Here is a 12,659-nt window from a genome sequence, read left to right as displayed (position 1 = left end):
CATCGAAATGGCGGCACCCATAAAAACAAAGATGGTATTGTGGTATAACCGGTAAAAGATTGAATTTTCTTAATTTACACTAAAATCAAAAGCTAAAATCATAATCCATGAGTTCTGAAACCCCAAGATTAATGTATAGATTATGTAAATTCACACAGAAAACCTCACAAAAAAATGAATGAAGGTTACAGATCCCAACACCCATGTAGTTTCTGAATGAGACAATTAGGCTAATGAAGATGACCTGCTAATATGGAGCGGTCTTTTTGGCTGCACCCTGTGACACGATTAGAGAAGAACCATTCCCACATTTACTTGCTCCCCAGTCCTCACCTGCCTCCTCAGCTCTTGAAGCTCCCGGCGTGCCTCCAGTCTTGACTTTTCCACCTCCCGAAGATTGGCCCTCAGCTCCCCAATCTCTCGCTCACAAGCAGCCCGACTCTCCTCCAGTATGGAGAGCTTCTGCTCATTCTCTTCATTGTGCAGCTTTATACTGAAAATCGAAGCAGAGACACCAAGTTATTTTTCAGCTGGGCAAACCTCTAAATTGGGGTATTATGTGGTTTAACAACCACACCAAGTTGTTTAAAGAACACTTTAAATCCAGAAATTTCCTTGGGAAAGGCATCTTCATGAATGGATAATACATTTTCAAATGTGGACTCATTCTCACCTGATCCTCTCGCTCTCAGCTTTCTTGACAGAGTCCCGCAGCTCAGTGTTGGACGTGTACAAGGCCTCTCTCTCCTTCTCCTGGTCGCTCAGATTTCTTCTCAGTTCAAGGATCTCTTTGCGTAGTGTCTCTTGGCCATCCTGAGATTCACGCAGGCGCCGCTGGGTTTCAAGAAGCTCCCGTCGCACACCATCCCGTGCTTCCTCAGCTACTCTCACAGCTGTACGAGCTTCATCAACCTGGCAGTGGAGTGAAGGAGCATGAATGGAGAACCAAAATAACGTACACTCTCCGGTCCGTCCATTCACTACTCCTAATGGGCAAAGGAAATGGTGCCTGGACAAAGTGCTACCTCATTAAATGGTATAGAATCAGTAAAGCTACTGTATGTTAAAACATAAACCTAACCCATAACCATTCAGAGTACCTCATAGCTTAGATTGCGTACCTTTAAAATTGTGCGTGACTTGATCGGGGACCTGATATGTGCTTCCAATAGAAAGTAAAAACTTGACCAGGGTCTGGTGACTTTAAATTGCAGGTTTATGAAAAGGAAGATAAAAGGGTGCTACTGTTTCTGGGTGCTACCTACAGATATGTTTATTTGTAACATTGTGGGATTGGCAAAGCTGGCAAACCTGCCTCAAGTTGTTCCTCCTCTAGCATCTGAGCGTAAAAAGCAAGCTGTGGTCTAAAATAAACTGTTGAACTGAAAATAAGAATAATATTCAAATTGCATTACTAAACTTTATAACTTATTCTGCTGTGTACAACATAACGAATTCTTGGGCTGTAAACATTCTGAAAGAGTCCGAACTTTATTTTGAGAACATGAAAACTGAGTGAAGGATGATGAAGTAATGGCCAGTTAAATCAAAATAGCAGAAAATGTTAAAAATGAGAGTTGTATGTCAGATTCATTATAAATGCAATCACTTTAAAAGTGTATGAGCTGCGTTTATATTGGGCCATGTTATGAGAAACAGCACTGCTACACTGAATTTTATATTTATACTGTATATACATTCACAGCATGTGGGCGGAATATGATTAACGTTTGTTTTAAATAAATTTCTCATTTCCTTGAGCTCTGTTAGTTACATTTTGTATGAGAATGTAGGTTTTCTACAATTTTAGCATAATGTTTCTGACTGAAAATCATTTATCATTTATATATTTTTCCCGTCGACCATTATTTTTTCGGGCATCGCTTTTTTGAGTTGTACATCCCTTGAAGCATTACTGTGACGGGATAAAATGTTGGCACCTTCTACTTCCCAATCATTCAAGTTTGAGGATTAACCTAAAGAATGTGCTGTGTGATTGATGTTATCATTCGTTGTTAGTGCTTTTGAACTTGTTCTGGCTTCGTTGTCAATTATTGGTTTAGTGCGGCGATTTTGCTTTTATTTTTTGACATTTCTTCTCCTGTACCATTTACATTATCATTATGAAGTCTGCCCTTTCCTTTGGTAGACAAAACAGTAGCAAATCACAGCAAGTGGCCATGTGAACCAAAAAAAAAAAAATCCATCAAAGTTGTCTGGTTATCCTTGGATGACTCGGAACGTCTAGTCCTCAAGCCACAGGGGGCAGCAATTCCATTTAGGAATTTTATTCTTTATGTATATTTTATTTTTTCCATTTTATGTATAAGTGTGCCCTGTGAAGGACTGGTGCCTTCTCCACGGTTGTAGAATGGAGGTCAGTGATGCCCTACACAAGATGGTTGGACAGGTCATTACTTTGAACTCCTGACGCCCTAAGCTCCTTCCCCTGAATCCTTACCTCTCGGAGAGCAGCTTCTCTCTGGCGGACCAGCTCCTTGTTTTGCTCATGTAGACTTTTCACCTCCCGTTCATGTGCTGTCACTGCATCCTCAAACTGAGCCCGGAACTCACGGAGCTCTGATGTCAAAGCATTCACTGTATTCTGTTAAACACAAGGAGATAATGCTGACTCGTAGGTTGGAATCCTAAATACCATAACATACAATTATAAAGACAGCAATTCTTCAACCACATCAGGTTTACAAACTGAAACAATGAAAACAGGTATGGTCACAATTTTTAGTGTGCATCCAGGAGAGGTAACTGCTTGAGCCAAGCTTGGCTTCATGTTCTAAGAAACACAGAATGAAGAGCTTTGGAGGAAGAATAGATGTGATATCTTAAGGGAGTTCAATCAGAGAGCACCTTCCACGTATACACTCTGCCAAAAACGTTTAGGCATATTAGCACTTACACGCTCCTGTTCCTGGCGGCTCTGATGGTCTCGTTTCACCCTCTCCAGCTCCATGTTGGCGTTAGCTAGCTCATGCTGGATGCTGGTCAGTTTTTCAGATAGTATGGTTTTCTCAGATTCCTTCAGGGAAAGAGCCTACAAAAAAATAAAATAAATAATAATAAAAGCATAAATCGAGCAGATCAGAGGAAGCCAGATGGGTACTTCATAATTGCGCTCTCCTCTTCTGACTTCTGTTCTGCTCCTTAGTTCTTATATAAAGTTGATCTTTGTAGGCCTGTGATCCTCTCACCTGATATCTCCCTATTGCATAACCTCCACAGTGACATCTTAGTGCCTTAGAACAAGTGCCCCCAGACACCCCCATCTCAGATCAGACTTATTAGTTAAAATCTAATACATAAAGATGAATGTGTGTTTCATTGTCCGATATGCACATCCAAATTTCTGAACTCACCTCCAGCAATTTTTGCACAGATTCCTCATGTGTACAGGGAATGACCACGGACAATGTATCATTCCGAAATCTGATGGCACCTGACGATCTCCTTAGGAGACATTTTTTATCACTTGGCATAAGTATTCAGAGTTGCTCACTCATGATGGGATTTGTCAGTGGGATCAAAAGTTTTCTCCCTGGGTAATTTATTTAGTGACCTCATCTGCGCTTTATTGCACCCTAGCCAGCACCAAGTACCCTACTAGTGGACTATAAGTAGCATAAGACATGTCTGTCCATTGTACTCCTCTTTGGGCAGAAATTACATTAATTACTCTGCCACCCGGAGACTTGTTTTAGTATCTCCTATTTCTACACCCAGCTGGGTTCTCTGCAGTACATGATAGAGGCATGTATAGTACAAAGTAATTCTTTCTCATATTAAGATCCAATAAGGCACCCTCATGATGTGTCAGTCCAGAACCTCCTGTGTCAGTTATGGTCTCCTCAATAAACTTACCCAATCTTACAGAATATGTACTCAGTCAGCTAGAACACATGTACATATGCTGTCCATTGCTCTCTGCATCATGTCCTTCTAGTAACTCAACCTTAACTTCTTGCTCAATGCTCTTAAGACCTTTCACTGAAGATTGGGCTTCTTACGTCTAGGATCTTTTTTAATATAGAATATTACTATGGAATCGCCATGGATTGGGGCACATGTACCATACCTGCTGTTTCTCGCTCTCAGCCATGAGCAGGCTTTGGTCTCTATCCTGCTGCAGGGCAGCAATGTCCTCCCTCAACTCCTCCTTCTCTGTCTCGTGCCGGGAAGCTGCCTCATCACGTTCCATTGTCAGTCTGTGCAAGATCTCGTCACGTTCGGCCTCCAGTGCGAGTCTTATAGCCTCCTGAAATTAAAGCATGAGCAGTTTACCTGGACGTGCCTTAAACAAATTCTGCAATATGAGAACAGTTTTCATCCAACTGGAAGTTTTATCTAAAGAATCATCTTAATGACAAAGGTATATGCAGTATTTCTGTAAATGCAGCATAGGTAGGTTATGGCTCTCACAATTAGTCAGTAATGGATTTTACAGTTCTGGACTGTAACCACTAGAGGGCCACATGGCATGGACAGTGTTGTGTAACATCTTCAAACAAACGAGGGATGGAAATGCAGATACTATAGGCAGATAGGTAGAAAGATGTGAAACACAGGATATATTAGACAGACAGACAGACAGACAAACAGATAGATATAAAAGGCACTACATCATAGATAGATAGATAGATAGATAGATAGATAGATAGATAGATAGATAGATAGATAGATAGATAGATAGATAGATAGATAGATAGGGCACTATATAGTGTCATATGCTGCTAATGAAGTTGTTTAGAAAGACAGATAGGAAAGAGATTAAATAATCTGATTCGTTTTTGCACTGCTGCCTTGCAGAGAGGACACCTGGGTTTGTGTCCTGGGTCCTCTCTGTGTGGAGTTTGCATGCTCTCCCTGTGTCCAGTTTCCTCCCACAGTCCAAAGACTTGCCGGTTAGGTGGCTCAATGATACTTGATGATACTTAATTGGCCCTAGTATGTGTTTGGTGTGTGTGTGTGTGCGTGTGTTCGTCCTGTGACAGAATGGCTCCCTTTTCAGGGTTTATTCCTGCCTTGCACCCTATGCTGGCTGGGATGTGCTCCAGTGTGCCGTTTGACCCTGTTCAGGACTAAGCACGTTAGACCATTACTGACTGACATTATACTTTTATTAGTAATTGATTAGTAATTAGAAAGGCATTATATAATAGATGGACATGAAAGGTGTCATATGATTGATAGATAGATAGATAGATAGATAGATAGATAGATATGAAAGGTGCTATATATTAAATAAATAGATAGATAGATAGATAGATAAATAGATAGATAGATAGATAGATAGATAGATATGAAAGGTGCTATATATTAAATAGATAGATAGATAGATAGATAGATAGATAGATAGATAGATAGATAGATAGATAGATAGATAGATAGATATGAAAGGTGCTATATAATAGATAGATAGATAGATAGATAGATAGATAGATAGATAGATAGATAGATAGATAGATATGAAAGGTGCTATATAATAAATAGATAGATAGATAGATAGATAGATAGATAGATAGATAGATAGATAGATAGATAGATATGGGGCCTGTTTAGCAGGGTTGATAGATTCATGAGTATCCATGTCTGCATTTAAACTACTGGTGCTGTAAGCGCTAAGTACACTTATACTTCATCCATTAATTTTAGACTGCAAAACTTAGGAGGTATGTAAATTGTGAAATGTTTTTGCATTCTACCGTTAACATACTAATGCTGTTAATATGTACTCAGTGAAGACCTCTATGCAAGAATAAATTGAATAGAAAAAATGAAATGCTGTCTCTTTAAATCTAAACTGAACTAAAGTAGATGCCATTTTTTTCTCAAGAGCAGCAATTACAAATTATAATTTAGCAATGTCTACAAAGAAATATAAAGGCAAATTATAATTTAGCAACATCTACAAAAATATTTGTAATGTTTTTAACTATTTCTCCACACTTCTTACTGCCACCACACACTTATTTCCATTTTCCCTTGTAGCCTTGTGGGTTAAACTTAATTTACCATACTAATCTCAAATGAAAAAGTAAAGGGAAAACAGAAGAACGTTTGTGGAGTCAGTTATGTGCCCATAGCATCCCAAAGAGCTATTTTCTAACAGCCATCATGACTGAGTTTGGCCTCTATGAGAAGAATTCTATGAAGCTTTACAAAACTGAAACATCTGAATTTCAGGCATTAAATGTCTTGTAAACATTTAGCATGTTAGGTTCTTTTATCTCATCTAGAGTGGTGATGGGGGACATAAGCTTTTCTCCACCAATGTTGCTTTTCATTATTTTTAATAATTAATCAGCAAATAGCAAAATTCCATTATTAGCACACCACAGCCAGTATTTAATTAGAAGGCATGCTTTAATTGACATTCAAGTGTGAGAAAAAATTAATCTTGAACGCTCTGCCCTATACCAGCTTCATATTGGAAATAATACTCCTTTGAAACAAAACATAGTAAGCAGTGAGAACTGGAACAGTTCATCACGTTTATTAATTTTGTTTTTATTAATTTCCATTTTAAATATCTAACTATGCATAACTTGGGTAGATCCAGCCTTAGAATCTAGCTATGATGAGAGGCCACCATAAATAGACAGAAAGATAAAATATGTCTATCTATCTATCTATCTATCTATCTATCTATCTATCTGTCTATCTATCTATCATATAGTGCCTTTCATATCTATCTATCTATCTATCTATCTATCTATCTATCTATCTATCTATCTATCTATCTATCTATCTATCTATCTATTATAGTGCCTTTCATATCTATCTATCTATCTATCGATCTATCTATCTATCTATCTATCTATCTATCTATCTATCTATCTCTCTCTCTCAGAAATTTCAGTTTCATATACACAATGAAAACTCAGAAAGCAACTTTATGCTTCTAATAAAAATTTGACTAATTTGCATTACAGGAAGACAGGGAAGAAAAATTCAAAGCATCCATCCGTCCATTTTCTAACCTGGTTATCCAGAGCTGTGGGGAGATGGTGCCTATGATTTATTTCTGAGTTATCAAACTCAGCACCCTGAGATGACCTCGTAAAGGCAACCTATAAAAAATCCGTACAATGAGGTTCAAACCAGCTAAGAATTGCTTTAACTGTGTTATTAGAAGTCAACTCCAACTCCTTCAGTAATCATAAACAAAGTAGTATAATTCACGGATGAAAATGAATGAAGATGAAAATTAATATTTACTAATTTCACTAAGTATTAATGGCTATTATTTACGAGTTTTCAATAAATAATATACTTCATATTTCTCGGCCCCTAATGACTGTGATATTGGGGGTGTTTGAGTGGAACCTGCAATGACGTGTCTAATGGTACTGGGACAGGCAAAGGCCGTCTGTGACCCTAAAATGCATTAGGTAGGTTTGATCTGTGCTCTGAAGAGTAAAATCTGTAGAAAATCATGTAGCAAAGAATAAGCAGGAGCAAAAGATATGGAAAAAGGATTTGACCTTCTCATGAGTCAGCCGGTCCACGTCCTCCTGCTGGGCTGTCAACGCTGACCGCATAGCGAGCTGGGATTCCTGCTCTGTCTGGTTCAACTTCTGGGCCAGTAGTTCTTTGTCCCTTTCCAGTTTCACCAGTTCCACTTCCACCTCAGCACGCACTCTTTTTGCCTCCGCTGTAAAAAGGAAAAGGTCAAATTTAGTGAAAGCCCTCCAAAAATTAACAAGTTGATGTCAGCTCCTCGAGAGCTTTCAGGGAATTTGTGTCATGGTAAGCTTTGGGAAACTGGAAGTTATTCAGACCTCTCTTAAAATTATGCACCAACACGCAAAATATAAATGGAGAAATGGAGGTGGCATTCTGGTGTGTTGAGTAGCACTGCTAACCTCATAATAAGTGGACTAATGTTACAGTCTGGTCAGTTACCACACCGTGTGAAGGCATTCACCGCAGACACAATTTGACGCTGAGGATGACCCAACAGTTCCAAAGTTTGTGCTGCTTTTCAGTAGTGAAGGAACACCACTGTCATCACCTCACACCCAAATGGAGAGCAAATAAATTCTCCTAAGCCTCAGAAACTTTCCCTTATGCCAGAGTGAAGGTGACCTACACTGATAATGACACATATTCATTGTGTTACAGATAATCAACCATTTGCCATGCAGTGTTATTTACGTGCTTGAATGTAAAAGAACCAAACCTGCTGGAGAACGACGAGGCCTCATTACCGACAGGAATGCTCTCTTCCTGCAGGTCATCACTATTCTTTCAGTGGAGCAGAATTAGTTGATGCTCTAACTATGTAGTGCAGGAAATAAGACTAGCTGAACTACACCTCTAAGATCGCTTGAAATCTGAGTAATCAATGCACCCCTCTAATCATTTTTAATTGATCCATGAGTTGTCCATTCAGACTGGTATAATACACACCTGATCCCACCCTTGCTGTCAGTTTCCTCTCAGCATCACTTGTAAAACTGACCACTCTGATTGCCAAACTGTTTACCTTGGAAAATGCAGAGGTGATCACTACCAGACTGGCTTGGTTTAGCAACTCCAGCCTAGTTGTGTTTTGTTTTAGTTTTTCTCGACGTGTGCATCGATTTATCATTATTTTCCATTCATCCATTGCCTGACATGCAAAGCTATCAATCATTAGCATTCTGGCTATAAACCTCGTTCACATGGGTCAAGTGGGTTCAAGAAAGTCACTACCTCACTGCTGTAGCCATGTTGCATTTAACGTCAGACAACAGACTAGGCCAACGAGACTAATTTTTCTTATATTTTTACCATTATTTGGTATTCTTATCATCATTTTTGATTTTTTGAACTCTTCTTCTAACATTTCCTTCCAGTTTTTAAACTGGACAGGCACACAGGCACTTGTCCCTTTATTGAACCTATTTGTCTAAACCGGTGATTCCCAATGTGGGGCGCACGGCCCATTGAGGGGCAATTTGATTTTTTAGGGGGTAATTCAGGAATTTAGGTACGTTAAAAATTTATAAAATGAAAAACCAGAAATTCACTGTTAAAAAATATTAGAAAAGATAAACAAATAATTTTAATTTTTATTTTTTATAGAAACATTTATATCCTCTTTAATAAAACCCCTGTGTGTGTCCAGGTGTCCGTGTGTGTGTCTTCTGGTGAAGTGCGCATGCACGGGCCGCACGTGTTCAGTCTTTCCCTGTGCAGAGAGAGAGAGAGAGACACACACACACAAGAGTGTGTGCGAGAGAGACACACACACAGGTGTGTGTGTGAGAGAGAGAGAGACACACACACAGGCACGAGAGAGAGACACACACACACACAGGCGTGTGAGAGAGACACACACACACAGGCGCACGAGAGACACACACACACAGGCGCGTGAGAGAGAGACTCACACACACAGGCATGAGAGAGAGAGAGACACACACACACAGGCGCGTGAGAGAGAGACACACACACACAGGCGTGCAAGAGACACACACAAACACAGGCGCGCGACAGAGACGCACGCACACACACACACAGGCGCGCGGGGTGCATTGTTCCAATGTTATTTTCCTTGGTTGTTTATTAAATTACAGATTTTTCAAATGTTCATTTTTTGGTCGTGAGCCGAGGTTCCACTGTATTACTGTCAGAGAAAATTACAGGCATTTCACGGAAATACAAATCAGTATTACTGAGAGAGAAAAGTAAAGGCACACAATACAGGGACGCATATTACAGCCACATACAAGGTCCCTAGCCATTTAATATAGACTGTTCATACAAATGTTTATGCACTACTGTTCTAGCGCCCGTTATTGTACGTGTTTAATGTCTAGTATTTATATAAACATAGAAGGGATGGTGAAGATCCCTTTAATTTACGATTTTACAACCGGCTTGGGTTTTTCTACCGTTTTTACCATTAAAATAATATGAATTATAACAATGATTATAAAATTTTGCAACATAACAAAAATATAAAATGATCAAAATATTACAGAAAAAGCTGTCATTAAAGTTATTTTATATTTATGAATATCACATCTCTTATATGTTTTCAAAACTGCATTTTTATATTACTTCATATTATATTATTTTTATTAACAATTTCTTGGTGATTTCTTTGTCAGTACTTCAACTATCCTTCCCCTGTTTTGTTTCCATGTTCTTTGGAAGCTTGTTTTGACCAAATTAATGACATTATGGGCTTCCTCCACGTGAGTAGGAGTTCACATTTTTAATAGGTAATAATAAGAATAAGGTATACGTTGGGGGACATCATGATTTTAGAGAGGCCTAGGTGGGGCATGGCCAAAAAAAGGTTGGGAACCACTGGCCTAGACTGTCCAAAATAAATCAAGTTGAGACACACTAAAGCCCTGCGCTTCACCACACTACTTGGTAATTTATCTCATGTGTCTATGGTTCTATACATGAAGAAATGCTTTCTTATATTAGTGAAGAGTGAAACAGGCACGTTTCAAATGGAATAGTTTTGCAAAATTGACACTAAAATTAATCGTGCTGGTGATTTCCCAATTGCAAAATTTGAAATCTACTAAAGAATCTTTTGGGGTTTTAAGGTGTTTTTTTTGGGGGGTAGAAAACAAGGAATATATAAAGTTCCGTCAACACACCGTGTTAACCTGTGCTCAATTCTGTGGCTGCGTGTAGCACACTGGTAAAATCCGAGTGCATTCGGTCACCCTTACCTTGCAGCCCCTCCTTGGCTAGCACAAGTGTTTGGTTCTCAGTCTCCAGTTGTTCCTTCCTCGATTCAGTCTGGGACAGTTGCTGCTGAACTTCAAAAAGGCTGGTTTCTAAGGCTTCCCTCTCAGATCTGAAAAAAAACAAGTAGGCAGAAGGGGCACCAAATCAGCTTGTAGCTCAGCAATCGGCCAGTTGGCGAACAAATGGGATACAATTGGCAAAAACCCGTAAGAAAAAAGGAAGATAATGACACAAAATGGCAACACAATATTGATTGAAAATTTTTAGAATCATTTCTTTAAGGGGTAGATTTTGGGCATGGGTTCATATCCTGGCCCAGGCACTATTGGTGAGAATTTCTTCCTATGTGATACAGCTTTTTTCTCTAAGTATTCTGGTTATCTTTGCAAAGCTCAAAAGATGTGTATTGGAATAATTTGAAACTGTAAATTATGGAGACTGTCCTCTCTGAGTGGGAGATGAGTTACTGCCTTAAGTGAAGGAGTTTGAGTACTTTGGGGTGTTTGTTTATGAGTGAGAGGAAAAGGGATGGTGAAATTGACAGATGGATAGGAGCGGAGAGTTCAGTTATGCGATTGCTAAACCAGTCTCTGGGGTGGTGAAGGAAGAACGGAGTCAAAAGGCAAAGCTCTCGATTTAATAGTCAACCTGCGTCCCTACCCTCAGCTATGGCCATGAGCTTTGGTTAATGTCTGAGAAAATGAGATTGAGGGTACAAGCGGCCTAAAATGAACTTTCTCCGCAGAGTGGTTGGGATCTCCCATACAAATAGGGTAAAGAAGCACAGACATTTGAGAGAGACTCGGAGTAGATTCTCTGACTCTTCGTATAGAGAGGTGCCATTTGAGGTGGTTCGGACATCAAATATGGATGCGCCCCTGTGTAGATTTTATGGGCACAGCCAGCTGGGAGGAGACCCCAGGGAAGACGCATGGCTCACTGGGAGGATTATAACCTCCCAGTTAGCCTGGGAATGCCTTGGGATCCTACATTATGAGTTGGCAAGTGTGTCTGGGAAAACGAATGTGTGGGCCTCATTGCTAAGACTGTTGAATAAGCAGTGGAAAATAAAAGAATGAATAAATGAAAGGAAACTGCAAATTGGCTATTTATGAGTACATGGTGGTTGGTGTATTCAAGGTTTTATTACACCCAGGATACAGGCAATTCTTCCAGAAATCACTTTGACGTGTCAAACATAAACTGAATTAAGCAGGTTTGGTACTGGATAAATAAATCGTTTTTCAGTGATCCCTCTTCAGGGTTGCCTACCTGAATGCAGCCACCTCCTCAGCCAGACCCCGGTTCTCTCTCTCTGAAGAAGACAGCTGCACCATTAGACTCGCCTTCTCTTTTGTCAAGTCCTCTTTCTCCTTTGCAACTCGCACTAAAACCTCTCCTTGCCGATCAATCTCACGCTGAGCCTGGGACAGATCCTCGACCAGAGACAGCTTCTGCCTAGCAAGCTAAATGCAAAACATGATGTCATTGCAAGAAGGCGTCGCGGCGCGCAAGTCTAACGTGAAAAACACGACCACCCACCTGCGTGATCTGCTCCTGCAGCTCAGCCCGCTCTCCACGCAGAGTGTGCAGCCTCTCCTCCAGGGCCTCGCGGCTCTGCTCAACATCCTGTAGCGACTGATCCAGACCATGGCGAGCAGTGTCCAGGTCAAGCTTCTCTTGCTCCAGTCGGACAAGCTCATCCCGGATCGAGGCTTTCTCCTGCTCTACCTCTCGTTTCTGCCCTAGTAGGACAGTCTTCTCTTCCTCCAACTGCAAACAGATTTTGAGGTGGTTTATGAACTTTGGTATCTGAATATTGGTCTGGTTTGCCTTAAATACAAGGTTCCTGTGTATCTCAAGTTTCATACTTGGAGGTAAGTGAAATAATGGCAAACAGATAAGGGCTGTTCAAAACATTCCGTTATTTCAATGTTTAACTC

General features: G+C 40.0%; 1 protein-coding gene across 7 annotated transcripts in view; it reads right to left on the bottom strand.

The window, feature by feature from the left end:
* LOC120530814 (rootletin-like) overlaps positions 1 to 12,659 on the bottom strand; it is a 133,467-nt gene that overhangs the window by 35,241 nt on the left and 85,567 nt on the right. For all 7 annotated transcript variants that reach the window (XM_039755448.1, XM_039755446.1, XM_039755442.1 and 4 more), the window contains 9 exons: positions 12,259 to 12,489; positions 11,989 to 12,182; positions 10,698 to 10,825; positions 7,500 to 7,669; positions 4,091 to 4,270; positions 2,918 to 3,052; positions 2,462 to 2,605; positions 674 to 912; positions 334 to 493 (listed from right to left, as the gene is read on the bottom strand). In XM_039755448.1, the coding sequence (XP_039611382.1) occupies positions 334 to 493; positions 674 to 912; positions 2,462 to 2,605; positions 2,918 to 3,052; positions 4,091 to 4,270; positions 7,500 to 7,669; positions 10,698 to 10,825; positions 11,989 to 12,182; positions 12,259 to 12,489 (1,581 nt within the window). The remainder of the gene's footprint in view (positions 1 to 333; positions 494 to 673; positions 913 to 2,461; positions 2,606 to 2,917; positions 3,053 to 4,090; positions 4,271 to 7,499; positions 7,670 to 10,697; positions 10,826 to 11,988; positions 12,183 to 12,258; positions 12,490 to 12,659) is intronic.

The sequence above is a fragment of the Polypterus senegalus genome, chromosome 6, assembly GCF_016835505.1.
Source record: "Polypterus senegalus isolate Bchr_013 chromosome 6, ASM1683550v1, whole genome shotgun sequence".
In the NCBI taxonomy this organism is placed as follows: Eukaryota; Metazoa; Chordata; class Cladistia; order Polypteriformes; family Polypteridae; genus Polypterus; species Polypterus senegalus.
Note: the sequence above shows the minus strand (reverse complement) of the source record. Positions and strands in the feature narration are given on the sequence as shown.